The sequence below is a fragment of the Triturus cristatus genome, chromosome 3_1, assembly GCF_964204655.1.
Source record: "Triturus cristatus chromosome 3_1, aTriCri1.1, whole genome shotgun sequence".
Classification (NCBI taxonomy): Eukaryota; Metazoa; Chordata; class Amphibia; order Caudata; family Salamandridae; genus Triturus; species Triturus cristatus.
In genome coordinates this window covers 828,426,042-828,440,753 of record NC_140583.1, presented here as the reverse complement: position 1 = coordinate 828,440,753, position 14,712 = coordinate 828,426,042, and the positions used below count along the sequence as shown (strand labels likewise).

Here is a 14,712-nt window from a genome sequence, read left to right as displayed (position 1 = left end):
GTCAGAAAACCGTGGTACACCACATTACTGGAACTGTCCGTAGCTCCGCACCAAAAATTACACCTCTCACCACGCCTCTTAACCCAGAACCGTGGAGAGATCAGACACCCGGACCCAGCTCAGCTCAACCTTGCAATATGGCTCCTGAGGTCTTAGAGTGTGGTTACCTTAATCTTCCCCCTGACTGTATGAACATCATTAAAGAAGCTAGACGTCCCACCACTAGAGCTTGCTATGCGGCCAAGTGGAAGTGATTTGTGATATATTGTCATACCAACACCATCAATCCCCTAGATGTATCTATCCAACTCATCATAGGTACCTGCTACACCTCCAAAGGTGCAACTTAGCCTATACGTCTATTAGACTGCACCTTGCTGCCATAGCAGCATTCTTACAAAATAGACAACACTTATCACTTTTCAGAGTACCTGCCATCAAATCCTTTATGGAAGGCCTTAAAAGGATAATTCCTCCCAGAGTTCCACCCTCACCTGTGTGGAATTTAAACATCGTTCTCACCAGACTAATGGGCCCTCCTTTTGAACCTCTAAATAAATGTGAGCTACAATTCTTAACATGTTAAGTTGCTTTCCTAATGGCCATTACTTCTCTTAGGAGAGTTGGTGAGCTACAAGCACTAACTATCCTGGAACCTTTTTTGCAAATCCATCATAATAAGGTTGTTCTACGAACTAATCCTAAACTCCTTCCAAAAGTCATTTCTCCCTTCCACCTCAGTCAGTCGGTGGAGTTGCCCATATTTTTCTCGCAACTGCAGACAGTCGCAGAAAGAGCTCTTCATACTTTAGATGTTAAAAGAGCATTGCTTTATTACATCGAGAGAACACAACCTTTCCGTAAGACCAAACAACTTTTTGTGTCTTTCTCACCACCACACAAAGGCAACCCCATATCAAAGTCTGGGATAGCTAGATGGATCATTTAATGCATACAAATCTGCTACCACAAACCAAAACGTACATTATCTGTTCCTCCGAAAGTCCACTCTACAAGAAAGATAGAGGCTTCTATGGCATTTTTAGGGAACATTCCCTTAGATGATATCTGCAGGGCAGCTACATGGTCTACACCGCACACATTCGCAAAACACTATTGTGTAGATGTGCAAACAAAACAACAAGCTAGTGTGGGCCAGGCTGTTCTCAAAACACTATTTCAAACTACTGCAGCAGATTCTGGTGGTTGCCGCTAACGATGGGTACTGCTATACAATCTATGCTAAGTGTGTGATCTGCAGCTCATATGCCTCGAACGGCAAATGCTACTTACCAGTATGCATCTGTTCTTGGCATGTAGAGCTGCAGATCCACACACGCCCACCCGCCTCCCCGGCTACCTTTATCTGTTCCAGTACCATCTTATTTAGATGCAGCATACACAGGCATCTTTCCTGTTTCTTACAAAGCTCCATCATTTCCCTGCTGGCGAAAAACAATCTGAGAATGGAGCCGATGCCCATGCGCACTATGATCCAAGGGAGGAGTCACCTACCTTGTGACGTCCAAAGACTTTCCAGGACAAAAACAAGTGCAAACATCCGGGCCCAACACCAAATGGCGATCTATGCTAAGTGTGTGGATCTGCAGCTCTACATGCCAAGAACAGATGCATACTGGTAAGTAGCATTTGCCTTTTCTAAACTGGTGTGGTGTCCATTTGTAGTGTTTTCACTGTGTTACTGCATGTCTGGGTGCAAATACTTTACACATTGCCTTTGGGATAAGACTTTCTTTTCGTGCCAAGCTACCAAGGGGGTGTGTGACCCCCTTATCCTGACTAGAAGCAAGGTGCATACATCAGCCAACTAGAGACTAACAATTCTCACATTGATACATCTGTAAATGAAAACATACAGTGACTCAATCAAGGGTTTGTTAAACGCAACTACTTACTCGCAATGGTTACAAGGCGCTGGGGGGGGGGGGGGCGCAGCTCCTGGATGATCACGGTGATTTGTTGAAGAGCCGGTCCTTCAAGAACTTGGAGAGTGCTGGTGTCTGTCGGAGGTGGAGAGGGAGGTTCTTCCATGCCTTGGCCGCGAGGAAGGAGAAGGAACAGCCTCCTGTTCTGGTTTTCTTGATGCGTGGCACCATCGCAAGGGAGAGCTGGGCTGAGCAGAGCGATCTTTGGGGGTGTGGAACGTGAGGCAGTGGTTCATGTAGGCGGGTCCGGTATTGTGGAGGGCTTTGTGGGCGTGGTTGAGAAGCTTGAAGGTGACTTTCTTCTCTACGGGGAGCCAGTGTAGTGTCCGCAGGTGTTTGGTCGTGTGGCAGTGGCGCGGTAGGTTAAGGACTAGTCTGGCAGAGGTGTTCTGGATGTTCTGGAATTTGCGGGTGAGGTTCTTGTTGATCCCGGCGTAGAGTGCGTTACTGTTGTCCAGTCTGCTGCTGATGAGGGCTTGGGTGACTGTTTTCCTGTATTCTAGGGGAATCCAGTTGAAGGTCTTTCGGAGGAGACGGAGGTTGTGGAAACAGGAGGAAGTGACAATGTTGATTTGGCGGTCCATTTTGAGTTCGGAGTCCAGGACGATTCTGAGGTTGCGTGCGTGGCCAGTGGGTGAGGGTGGGTTCCCAAGGGCGGGGGGGCGGGGTCACCAGTTGTTGTTCCAGGCGTAGAGGTGTGGGCCCATGATGAGAACTTCGGTTTCGTCCATGTTTAGTTGTAGGCAGCTGTTCTTCATCCAACTGGTGACTGCTTCCATTCCTTCTTGAAAGTTGTGTTTGGGGATGTTGGGTTCGTTGGATAGGGAGAGGATGAGTTGGGTGTCGTCTGCGTACTATACAATGTTGAGTCTGCGGGATTTGATGATGGGTGCAAGCGGAGCCATGTAGACATTGAATAGGGGCTGATGGCGGATCTTTGGGGGACTCCGCAGGTGGTCGTGTGGGATCTGAGAGGAAGGGTGGGAGTCTGACGTGCTGCGTTCTGCCAGGAAGGAATGAACGGATCCAGTCGAGGGCCTTGATGCGGATTCCTGCGTCGTGGAGTCTGCGGGCTAGGGTGCGGTGTGAGACTGTGTCGAAGGCTGCGGAGAGGTCTAGGAGGATGAGTGCTACAGTCTCTCCTCTGCCGAGGAGGGAGCTGATGTCGTCTGTCGCGGCGAGAAGGGCGGTTTAGGTGCTGTGGTTCTTACTGAAGCCTGATTGGGACGAGTCGAAGATGTTGTTTTCTTCTATGAAGGAGGCGAGCTGACTTTTAATGGCTTTTTCAATTACTTTTGCCGGGTACGGGATTAAGGAGATCGACCTGAAGTTTTTGAGGTCAGTGGGGTCCACCGAGGGTTTTTTCAGGAGAGGGTGTGCACATGTCCAATGCCACTGGCAGAGAGAGGGCTCATGTTAGAGCGGGACCACTGGCAGCAGCATGATATTCACACACACAGTAAGAATATCCAGTATGTGCTGATGTTGATACTGTGCTGGTCCCAAACACGGAAAGGGGCTGTAGGGAGGAACATAGTGTATGACAGGTAAAATGTTTTATTGGCAAGTGATGGGGAGGGGGATTTGATCTCTAAAATATGTTTACAACAGTTGAACACGAATGGGAATTATTTAATGCACAGGCTCTTCTTTCTGTATTATTGCTTCTAGGGTATGCTCAATAGAAATGTGAAGTTTAACAGTACTATAAAAAGTGTGCTATCTGAGACACATCCAGTTATAAGAGCTGTACTAAAGAATAATAAATGCATGAAATAGGCAAACCTGTTAGAATGTTGTATGTAACTAATATGTTTTTGTTTTGCTTCTGTATTTCTCTAGAAATCGGCGAAACCAATGAATCTCTTAAAACCAAAATGTCTGAACTTCGACTTTATTGTGATTTATTGGTGCAGCAAGTTCATACAATACAAGAATTTGTTAATCAAGATGAGAACCATTTGACACCTAGCACTGAGGTACTGGACTTTTAATAGTATTTCACACTGCACCAAGCTGTATTTTTCAAGTTGCTTGCCTGCTGCTTTTGGAAAATGTCGATAATGACTGTAATTCTGCTTTCTCTTCTTAAGTTATGTTCTAGTGTCTTCATAAAGCACCTATGTGGCCACATGGTCATTTCAAAGTCTGATGCTGAGAAATGTGTTGGTCATCGGTATTGCAGTGTAGAGAGTATAGAGAAAAGTATTTTGGCCCTTATTTCCTCCTAAAGCAGGGTGTCATTTTTAGAAGCTCCCTGAAAGATGGTTTATGTTCTGAATTTACCTAAAAGAAAAAAAACTAGGGCAATCCTCATCTTGAAGTTATGGTAGAGCAGGACAAAGTCCAATATCTGTTTCCGGAAGGTCTGGAGTATAATCTAGGAACTATCGTTGCTACACATTTTGGTAATCTGAGGCTGGTAGAGGATTAAAAGGGATCTGAGGTGGGTTGTCCTAGGGGCCAAGAGGTTCTGTCTGTAAGTAACATTGTTTACTGGGCTAACTATAGAAAATAAGTGTGTTTAGAACTAGTTGGGTACATCTAGAAAATCTGATCAGTTCGTATTCATACTTAAATTAATTTTTAGGGGACATCTGTAGCAGTTAACCACACTTACCAGGGTGCAATAAATCAGTAATTGCTAGCTCCATAAGCCAACTGCCCACAGTACCTATCTAGTAAAATATCTAAAAGAACGGAGAGGCAACATCGATTAGATCATATCCCAGTACTCAAGGTGAGGCTCTTGCATAGATTTTGACAAGTAACACCAGGAGAGAGTCCATATCACAAGAAAGAGGAGTTAAGATGCTTGTGACCCTATTAGTGCAAGAAATGATCTTGGTGTCTGAGTCAAGTTCTTCAGTATTGGATCTTTCAGTGATTCACGTGGTTGGATTATTCCCCGTCGTCAAAGTGGGAGCCCCACTGAGTCAAGCACAAGTGGCGCTAAAGAATCCAGAGCGATAAGGGGAGCCTGTTTGGGGAAGAGGGTGGGTTGCATAGGAATCTATGAAAGATACCAATATTGGAGAACTACAGTTACAGGTAAGAAGCTTATTTTGTTCTCCAGTAGTGGAACTTTCATAGATTCACATGCTTGAGAAAGAATAGCAAGCAGTTACTGTATTTGTATATCTTGTTATATTAGCACAAATAGCGCATGGTGAGTAGAAAATATATACATAACATATTCATATGCAATTTAATAAATGAATATATATATAGATATATATTTCATACATTAAAATATGTATAAATACATAAGCAAACATATGGAACTAAACGACGCTCCCCTTATTGAAGTAAGTGGTTTAGTAAAACCTGTCCAACCACTGCATCACTGCGTTTCAGCGATTCCAAGTAATAATGCTGCCTGAATTGTATGCACATTCCTCCAAGTCACAGCACGACATATCACCTCCAGAGGCACTTCCGCAAACAAAAACGTTGAAGTGGAAACTGACGTAGTTGAGTGTGCTTTGAGTTTTGCTGTGAGGGGCTTGCCAGCCTGTCAATTCTCATGAGTTTTTTAGCGTGATGTAAGTACAAATTTAGATATGATGTAACATATGACTAGACCTCTCAGCTGGTGATGTTGAATTCAGGTAGAAATTCCGAAATATTATGGGTTCATTGAGGCGAAATGTAATGTAAATGGGTACTTGTAAGGCACACGGCTACTCCACAGAGTGTCCCAGCGCTAAGGACCACATGACAGAAGACCAGCCAGTATTGGACAAGCACTGTAGACTGTTACTGCTGGAACAGACAGTTTTTTAACTGTTTCATAAAAGAGAGCAGATCCTGGACCTGCCTGAGAGGCAGAGGCAGGCAGTTCCATAACCGGGAGGCCAGCACTTGGAAAGAGCGTCCGCCTCGTTGAAAGCGGAAAAACTTGGGAATTGACATCAGAAGACTGTAGGGCTCTTTGCGGCACATAAGACTGAGTCCTATTCCTAATATAGATGGCACCCGTGTAATCGAAGGCCCTGAAAGCCAAGACCAAAGCTTTAAATTGAATCCTTTTCTGAACCCGCAGTCAGTGCAGGGACTTCAGATGTGTGGACAATCGTGCTCTGGGCCCAACCATGAGAATAGCTCAAGCCGCCGCATTCTGGACCACCTGCAGGCGATTTAATAGGTACATGACGTTGACGTAATCAAGCCGTGACACGATCAGGGACTGGACTACTGTTTTCCTGTGTGTACCCGTAAGCAGGGGAAGAATGTTTTTTAGACCTTTTTAGCAGGCCAAAGCAGGTGCCGGCCACAGTTTGTATCTGGGCCTTCATTGATAATTGGGGATCTAGCTTGGCCCCCAAGTTCTTTACAATGCTCACTGAATCTACCATGGGGGACCTGTCTTGCGGCCACCACTGGTGCCATACTTCGCAAGGAGGGTGGCCAAAGAAAATGATCTCAGATTTCTCTGGGTTACACTTTAATTGGTTCCGATTCATAAGACCCCCGACAGGCAAATATTGATTTCTCCACCTCTAAAATCGGCGCCCTTTTCACAGGTGAACAGCAGTTGAGTATCATCTGCATATGATACTATTTTAGCGCCATGTGCCTCGGCTAGCAGCGCGAGGGGAGCCATATAGATATTAAAGAGTGACGGGCTCAGAATAGATCTTTGCGGAACCCCCACCTTCATAGCGGGAATGGGGGCCGCAAAGGGAGGGGGGGGGCCAGATCGTTTGCTGGCGGTCACTAAGAAAGGACGAAAACCACTTGAGCACCGTGCCCCCAACGCTGCACTCATGGAGTCCCCCTTTGTCCAATGTCTCTTTGATGGCTTTGGAGACCTCCAATAGGGCTGTTTCGGTGCTAAAATTAGCGCTGAAACCCAACTGGATAGGATGTAATGCATGGTTAGCCTCCACATATTCCGTGAAAATAAAATTCACATATTTTTCCAAAACTTTGGAAAAGAAGGGCAGTAGAAATATTGGCCTATAGTTTGAGGCCACCGCAGGATCAGCAGCAGGCTTCTTAAGTAGAGGGAGGATTTTGGCATCTTTCCATCTATCCGGAACCTGCCCTTTTAGCAAAGAAGTATTCAAAATCCGGTTGACCGCTGGATTAATAATCCCAGCTATAGAGGACAGTACTGTAGCTGGGCAGGGATCTGTAGGGGAGCCTGATTTAGGAGTTGTCATTATCTCCAGTGATTTCTCCAAGGAGACCGGAGGAAACTGGGTGAGGCCGGAGCCTGCTTCCAGGTTAGCCACGGATGCTGGCACTATAATTACTTCATTCTCTAAAGGCGTAGTCTAAAAAGAGTTTTGAATAATTCTCATTTTGTCATGAAAGTGCCCCGGTTGATGATTGATTCAAAGGAACCTTGGGAATAAATCTTTGGATTTGGTTCTGAGAAGTTCTACATTTCTTGTGAGGTGCAAGAAGGGTCTTGAGATGAGAGCCTATATCTCCTCTACCCTCCTGGTCGAAGTGAGCGCTAGTAACAATGTGACATTTCATGCGGTAAATATGAGGTGTGCTCTGTGAATGGGTTCAAATGAACTCTTCTTGAGCTGATATAGAACTAAGTTCAGATGCCTGTCCAGGGAAAGAGCCCTTACTGTAGGAAATAACTCTATATAAATAAATTGTGATGAGCATCTATATCTTGATATTGCTGCAAGCCTTACCTTAACAGAAGCATGTACCAACAGACTGAGCTAGCAAGAGGAGATAGGGTAGTTATCTGCCAAATTGTGCTAGTATAGGATGTTGGTTTGATTTCTGGCGTCATAGGCCAAAACCTTTCCATTACAGCTAATATGTCTTTATCGCGGCTTCTGCCTTGACTATGAGAGAATATACCTGCAGTCCTGAGGAATATGGAAATGTTTGAATTTAGGAGGCATGCGCATCAGAAGAAAGAGGTTGGGTCACGATGTAGGACCTGGCCTTAGTTAATCGTCAAATATTTATGGGATGTTGGTAGGTGAATGTGGTTGGATTCCGATAGTAGGAGAAACTCCGTGGGCCACCTGGGAGCTATAAGGATGAAAGGACACTGCTCTGCTTTCTGGGAACCTTTGGCATTAAAGGTATCGGGGAAAAGGTAGGCATAGATCGAAAAGCATTCCTGCACGATTCTGTATGTGGATGTCAACTTACATAGAACTGGCATTTGCGGTTTTCGTTTGTTGCAAAGAGATCTAGAGCCGTTTGCCCCAGAACGAGACAATCATATTTTGCTAAGACTGACTAAACTCCCATTCGTGGAGGCTGTTTCCAGTTCTGCTTAGTATGTCTGCTAAGAGATTGCTAGTCCCGGGACCATGTTTAGGCCGAAGAGTTATTCTGTGTGGTGTTAGCCGGCTCCAGATTTCCTGATCTTCCTTGGACAGCACCAGTGATCTTGTGCCGCTTTGGTTGTTCACGTACTGCATGCTGGTGGTATTGTCCGTGCAAACTAACACCGAAGACCCTGCTATTATTGGCAGGAAAGCTGGGAGACTGAGTTAGATGGCTTTGAGCTCCAGGCGATTTATATGTTTGCTCCTATGGAGCGGAGACCACGTTCCTTGAATGTGAAGGTTCTGTAGATGACCTCCCCCGCTCTCCGGTTGTATGATGGAACAACACATGCATGCCTTTACAACATGTACGCTACCACGCATGACCCACTACCACGCACCCCATTACCACACGTCATTACAACTCACATTCATAGGGACACTTTAAAAGTGCCATTTCTATGTATACAGTAACCACGCATACCACTGCAACACAAACATTTGCAACGAATCATGCGTTGCTTTCATACTACTGTTACTTATATTGCCGGCTCATGTCTTCATACATTGCTGTGCTGCTGAAAGCTGAAGGAGAGTTTTGGGATAGTTTTTAGGTGTTTGTGTGCAGAAGAACGTCCTCCACGCAAACATTTAGTTTTTTTTTTATTGGAGGATTGGGCTCACCTTCATCCGCACACCAACACAAGCCAACCAAGACCATTCATTTCTAGTATGCAGGTTAAAAATATGAAGTGCAGGTCGTGTAGATCGGTGAGATAAATCCACTGAGGTAAAACAATTATAATACTTTAGTATGGTGGTAGTTACGATTTTTGTGTTTTTCCCCCCTAAAGTCTATTTTTATAATAACGTGGCCACGGTATGAACTGCGCGGTGGCCGGCACTTAGCCTTCACGCAGTGCATCTATAAGCACAGAAAAGCAAAAGGAAAGAACCACGTAAATGGGGCGCTTCTTAGTGCATGTGCTGACTGACAGCGCTGCACCGGTCCCCCCCAGCTGTCATGTTTAGGGAATGGCGCATTACAACGAACAGCTACATGTTGCTGTTATCAGATGGTGAACGGCAAGGAATTTGCTGAAATGTGACTGGGGTGCTAGCAAAGGGATGGCTAGGGCACAGTTACTTGATGGGTGCTAAAAACCCCACCAGCAGCCCTGAAGTCTCAATTGTGACCCTGCTTCGCTCTCATGGGCACACTGCGAGTTGTACCAACAGCGTACAGAGATGCGTTGTCCGCCAGCCTAATCTACCCAGTGCCATAATTATACCGCTACCTGCATCCCCCGCCCAGAAGACAAAATACTCTGAAAACCTTCACTGCTGTACTGCAAGCTGGTCCGTTCCCTGCCACTCTCGCCCTCACTGAACCATGCATGCAATTACCACGCCTTTATGATATCAATTGCCTTTATTATTCATGCCTTTAGAATGAAAGTCGTGCTAAAGCCATGCGTGCTAAAGGCATATGCGTGGTAATGGTATTGTGGTAACAGTCACGCGTGGTTATGACCGCCTTGTAATGGCTGTTTCCCCAGCTCTACAAGGAGGCATACATCGTTACTACGAAGTGAGGTATTTGAGGTAAGAACGTAAGGTCCTCTGACAAGTGGGAGGTCTGGGACCACCAGACTAGACCTTCCATCATACCTGTGTGAAGTTCACCAGGTCTGATTTTTTTTTTTTTTTTTTGTTTAAATCTATTGGTTTTGTAGCTGTCCCTGTAAGGTTCTCATTTACATGCATGCAAAAGGGATCATATTGATCCCTGAGGACATGATGCCCTGAAGCTAATTGAACAGATGCACTTTTTTCAGTTTTTTAGTTCGAGAGACAGTACCTAGAGCCTTCGCTGCTTGTATTGGGATAGAAAGTCTTTGTCTTGAACAGTATCTGGTGATGCGGCCCAGGAACAGTGTCTTTTTAGATGGAGTAGTTGATGATCTTTGCTTGGAATGCCGTTAGTGCTTTTATCAAAAGCACTTCGACACCTCATCATGGGTAGTAAGCGATATATAAATGCAATTACAATACAATACAATACAACTAGTTGTAGAGGTAGGGGAATACCTGATGACCGTCATTCCAGAAAAAATCTGCCACAGGGGCCAGTAGGTAAAAATGCAAGAAGCTCATTTGAAGCCACATGGGAGAACTTTGATGCCTTGGCGGGAATGTGGAAGTATGAATCCTGTAAATTCAGAGTTGTCATGGGGTGTCGGGTAGGGTGACCACGTAAAAAGATTGTTTTTGCAAATACTGGTTTAATTTCCGGAGGTCCATGGTAGACTGCCACTACTGTTTTCTTGTCTATGAGAAAAAACTGAGAAAAGAAGCCAATTCCTTGCTGAGAATGTGGGCTTTTCTCTATGGGACCTTTGGGTTATCATGTTCTGAAGCAGATGGAGATTAGGTGGGTGCCATCTGGGTGAACTAATGTCCGACCATATGTGGTGAGATCCATGACTTATTGGTCCTATGTTATTTTCTGCCATAGATGACAACATTCTGGAATTGTTTCTCCAACGGGGTTGCTTAAGCAGCACCAGAATGTTTTCACTATAGGTAAGCTAGCCAAAGGGCTACTGAGAAGGTTGATAAGTCTGACATCTCTGGTATCCTCCGTGATAAAGTCTCTCTTTCGCAGGTCCCTTTCAAGAGTGTTTCATTTGAAATTTTAATATGCCCAAAGATCTTCCGGTGTCGGAGTCAGTCTTGACTGCTTGCAAGGCGTAGTCGACATGCTTGCCAAATAGTGTCGCAATGGTAAGGTAAAAATATTAATATATTTGCAGCTCAGGTTCTAAATGTTGTGGCCATGAATTAAGCTTTGTGCCTAAGGACCACTGATCCTGCCACTTAATGGAATTCTATTGAAGCTATATCTATAGCAATATCAACGTTTTTTTGATGAGGACGTTTCGCCCCTCCGCAGAATCTTTTTTGTTTCCGCCCTTTCTTCCTGCAGAAATTCTATGTATGTGGCAATGTTTGAGTACATCTGATGGTTATACCTGCCCTGTATTGCCAGCGAATTGGCAGCCCGTACAATAGCACTGGACATAGTTGAGAACGTCTCCTTGCTAGTTAGGTGCAGTTGAGTTGTAATTCTTCCCAGATATATCAACAATTGAAATGGGTCTCACAGCTTTTCTATTAAAAATCATAAAGAAAACAAACCAATTGGTAGTTTGCTATTGGAAGTGTTTGGCTGCTCATTCCATAAGGGTATAGAAACCACCAAAAATCCTCTGGTGGCAAATCCACTGGTTGTGTGCCTTCTCTCTATCATCACCAAATGTGAATGGGTTGTTTCCGTTAAGCAAGGCAATATTTGACATTGGGATAATTGTTAGAGTGGCAGGAGCAACAGAGGATGCTTACATATCGCACACAATGTGACCTTGCAGGCTCAGGAAAGCGTTTGTAGAAATCGTGTATCATGCCCTGTAAGTCTAGTACCAGAGCTAAATGGACATGACCCATGTTCTGAAGTTGGAGGCGGAACAAAGTGGTGAAATTGCTCCATATATTGCCTCTCCATATATTGCGGACTGTTGTAGACATCCTCATATTAGTCTCCTTAACTATTGACATTGGATTATGTGTCTTTTGTTCTTGTTGACGACTATGGTGTTTTCTCCGTCGTTTGTATTGTCATCGGGATCGTTGTCGACGAGGCGGACCTAGACAACTAGGCTGACGTTGACAATGTTTGTCGTTGACGAGGCTTTCTTCTTATGCAAGGCCGTTATAGAGGCTGCAATCATAGATGAAGCTGTTGTATACAAGACTATCATAGCCAAGGTATCGTAGGTGAGGCTGTCGTCCTAGACGGCTGTCGCAGATAACTATCGTAGATGATGCTGTCATAGATGACGGTCGTGGAGGAGGCCATTCGTGGAGGAGGCCATTCGTGGAGGAGGCCATTCATGGAGGAGGCCATTCGTAGATGAAGACGTGGATGACCGTCATAGATGAAGCTGTCGCAGACGACTGTCTTACACAATGCCATTGTAGATAAGGTCATTTGCAGATGAGGCCATTTGCAGATGAGGCCGACATAGGTGAGACAGTAATAGTCAACATGGTTGTGATTGTCGATGTTGTCATCGTAATTGTTGTTAACGATGATTTGGACTGGACTGCACTTTTGCCATAGATGCCTCCTTGTCAGGTTATGAAGATATCCCTGATGTTGTGTCAGGGCTGGAGAGGGGTTTGTAGGTTCTGCCTTTGAGGAAGTTTTTTCCAATGTTGTTTCTCTGTGAGAAGTACCTTATGAAGACTCATGGGAAGTCTTTTTTATGGATTTTCTGCGCACCTTCTGGAGACCCTTGGTGTGACCTCTCCCTTTGACTTCTCCTGTGAGGTGACGGAATCCTCAGTGTCCTAACCAGAAATGACAGATTTAAGTTTCTGTAGTAACAATAATAATCTCATCTCCCTGAACGTGAGCGTTTTTGAGGAAAAGGTTAGACATATTTTGTAGTCCTTTACCTTGTTTTCTGCTACTCTGACATACTAGTGCCAGGATAAAAGAGAAATGAAACATGAAATTTAATCTTGGTCTGTACTAGATAGAGAGTTTTAGCTCTGCACCAGGGAGTTTTTTTTTTTATTGTTCCAAGTTGTGGGAGTGGCCTGCCCACACACCGGGCTTAGACTCCACCTGCTATATGACCCCAACAGTCTTTTTGCACCTCTGGGGACTAAAGCATTCCAATCTTTTTGGCAAGAAGGGCAATTTAGATTTTTTTTTGTGTATACATATGGGTAGCAGAGTTGGGCTAAGTCGCTATATCATCCTACTTCTATTATTCATTGCTGCACTTTTCGGGCTTGGGTCAGCTGCCACCTGGGGAAACCTACCAAACCCAGACATTTCTGAAAATTACCACTCTAACAGAGGGGGCTCCTTAAACAGAATGTAGGTAGAGAAAAACAGGGGAAATAAGCAAACTGCTCAAGAGGAATATTCTCTACCCATATGAATCTTGTTGTGCAATACGTCACAAATTTAAAGTCACCAAAGAAGCTGGCTTACTGACAAGAACACACCAAAATTAAAGTATCAAAAACATATCAACATTTTATTATCAATTCATGATATTCAATTTTAAAATAGAAATATAATAAAAACAAACCACATCCCACACCATAAACACTCAGCCATTCAGACTTTCAAATTCATACCCACACATACTCACACGTCCTGAGATTCAGGAGTCCGCCAATGCATACATCACCAATGAAGAAATGACAATCCAGTGGACCAATGTCCCCACCCAAGAATAACATCAATAATTATACATTACAAGGAACATTTTTAACAGGGTCAACATATGCATTCAATTAAGCAAATAGAAATGGGAAAACAACCATATATGATCAGGCAATCCATAGAATTCAGATCAACATATTCAAAAATAAGTTTCAAATGGATTGAAAAGGGACAATTAACATTTTAGGTCCACGAAGATGTTTCAGCGCCGACGCGTGTTTCGGTGTTCGACCCCAATATGGGTCTCCCCTTCCTCAGGGCGCATTTACCAAAAACAATGGCCGTGGGACGTGCCTAGGATAAACAAACAACAATTTGGCAAAATAGATATGTTTGGTGGAAAAAACATGGATCAGGGAGCCATTAATTGGCATATATTGAAAGTGATCAAAAGGTGTAGTCAGAAGGCACAGCTTCAAAAAAGGTTGTAAGGATGTGTAAGCGGGAGGCTGGTGCACACTAAAATTGCGTGAACAATAAAAAGCAGAAGATAGAAAAGAAACAATCTATCACCTCATGCCACAAAGAGTGAAATATAGAATGTGCACGGTGAAAGTACTGCATGATTTCCATCAATGCGAATTCACTTGAAAAGTGCCAATAGTCCCTGCCCAGAAAATTAAACAAGAGAAACGCTCCAAATACAGAGGAATAATCTGAGAGAAGGAATAGAACGATACCTGGACTTCAGAATGAGCGAGCAAAGTTAACAGCAGGGTCCTGATGTAGGAACAATGAAGAGAGTTGAAAACCCAGGACAGGACCTAATTCTGAAAAGCGCAAGCATAATAGGAAATAAGGGCTAACAAATAAAACATAAATAAGAAAAATGTTAACCAAAAACAAGGAATAGAGGCTTACTGCAAAGAGCACACAAGGGTAAACTAGTAGTCAAATTCAAGAGAGAGAGAGGAGTCCTGATCGACAGTAGGCAAAGGCTGACAGTTCCGTGATTCCAAAATACGGATCAATCCATCGGGGTCAGCTCATTGATATTATTCATAGTAGAGAGTCAAGTCTGTATTATTTGGTGAGGCGCTCTGAGGGATGATCTGTAGGGTTGATGATTGAGCGCAATTTGAGATGTTCAAAGAGTGTGTCCATCAGGAGATTTGTCAGAGATTTTATCCAAATTTTAGTGGCATTGGATCGGCCTCTTTGGATGGGGGAATGGCTGATGGTCTGACCAGTCTAGAATTAGGTG

General features: G+C 44.2%; 1 protein-coding gene across 2 annotated transcripts in view; it reads left to right on the top strand.

Moving 5' to 3' along the window:
- Positions 1-14,712, top strand: part of PLEKHA3 (pleckstrin homology domain containing A3) — a 290,840-nt gene that overhangs the window by 155,063 nt on the left and 121,065 nt on the right. For both annotated transcript variants that reach the window (XM_085645207.1, XM_085645208.1), the window contains one exon: positions 3,789-3,925. In XM_085645207.1, coding sequence (XP_085501333.1) covers positions 3,789-3,925 — 137 coding nt within the window. The remainder of the gene's footprint in view (positions 1-3,788; positions 3,926-14,712) is intronic.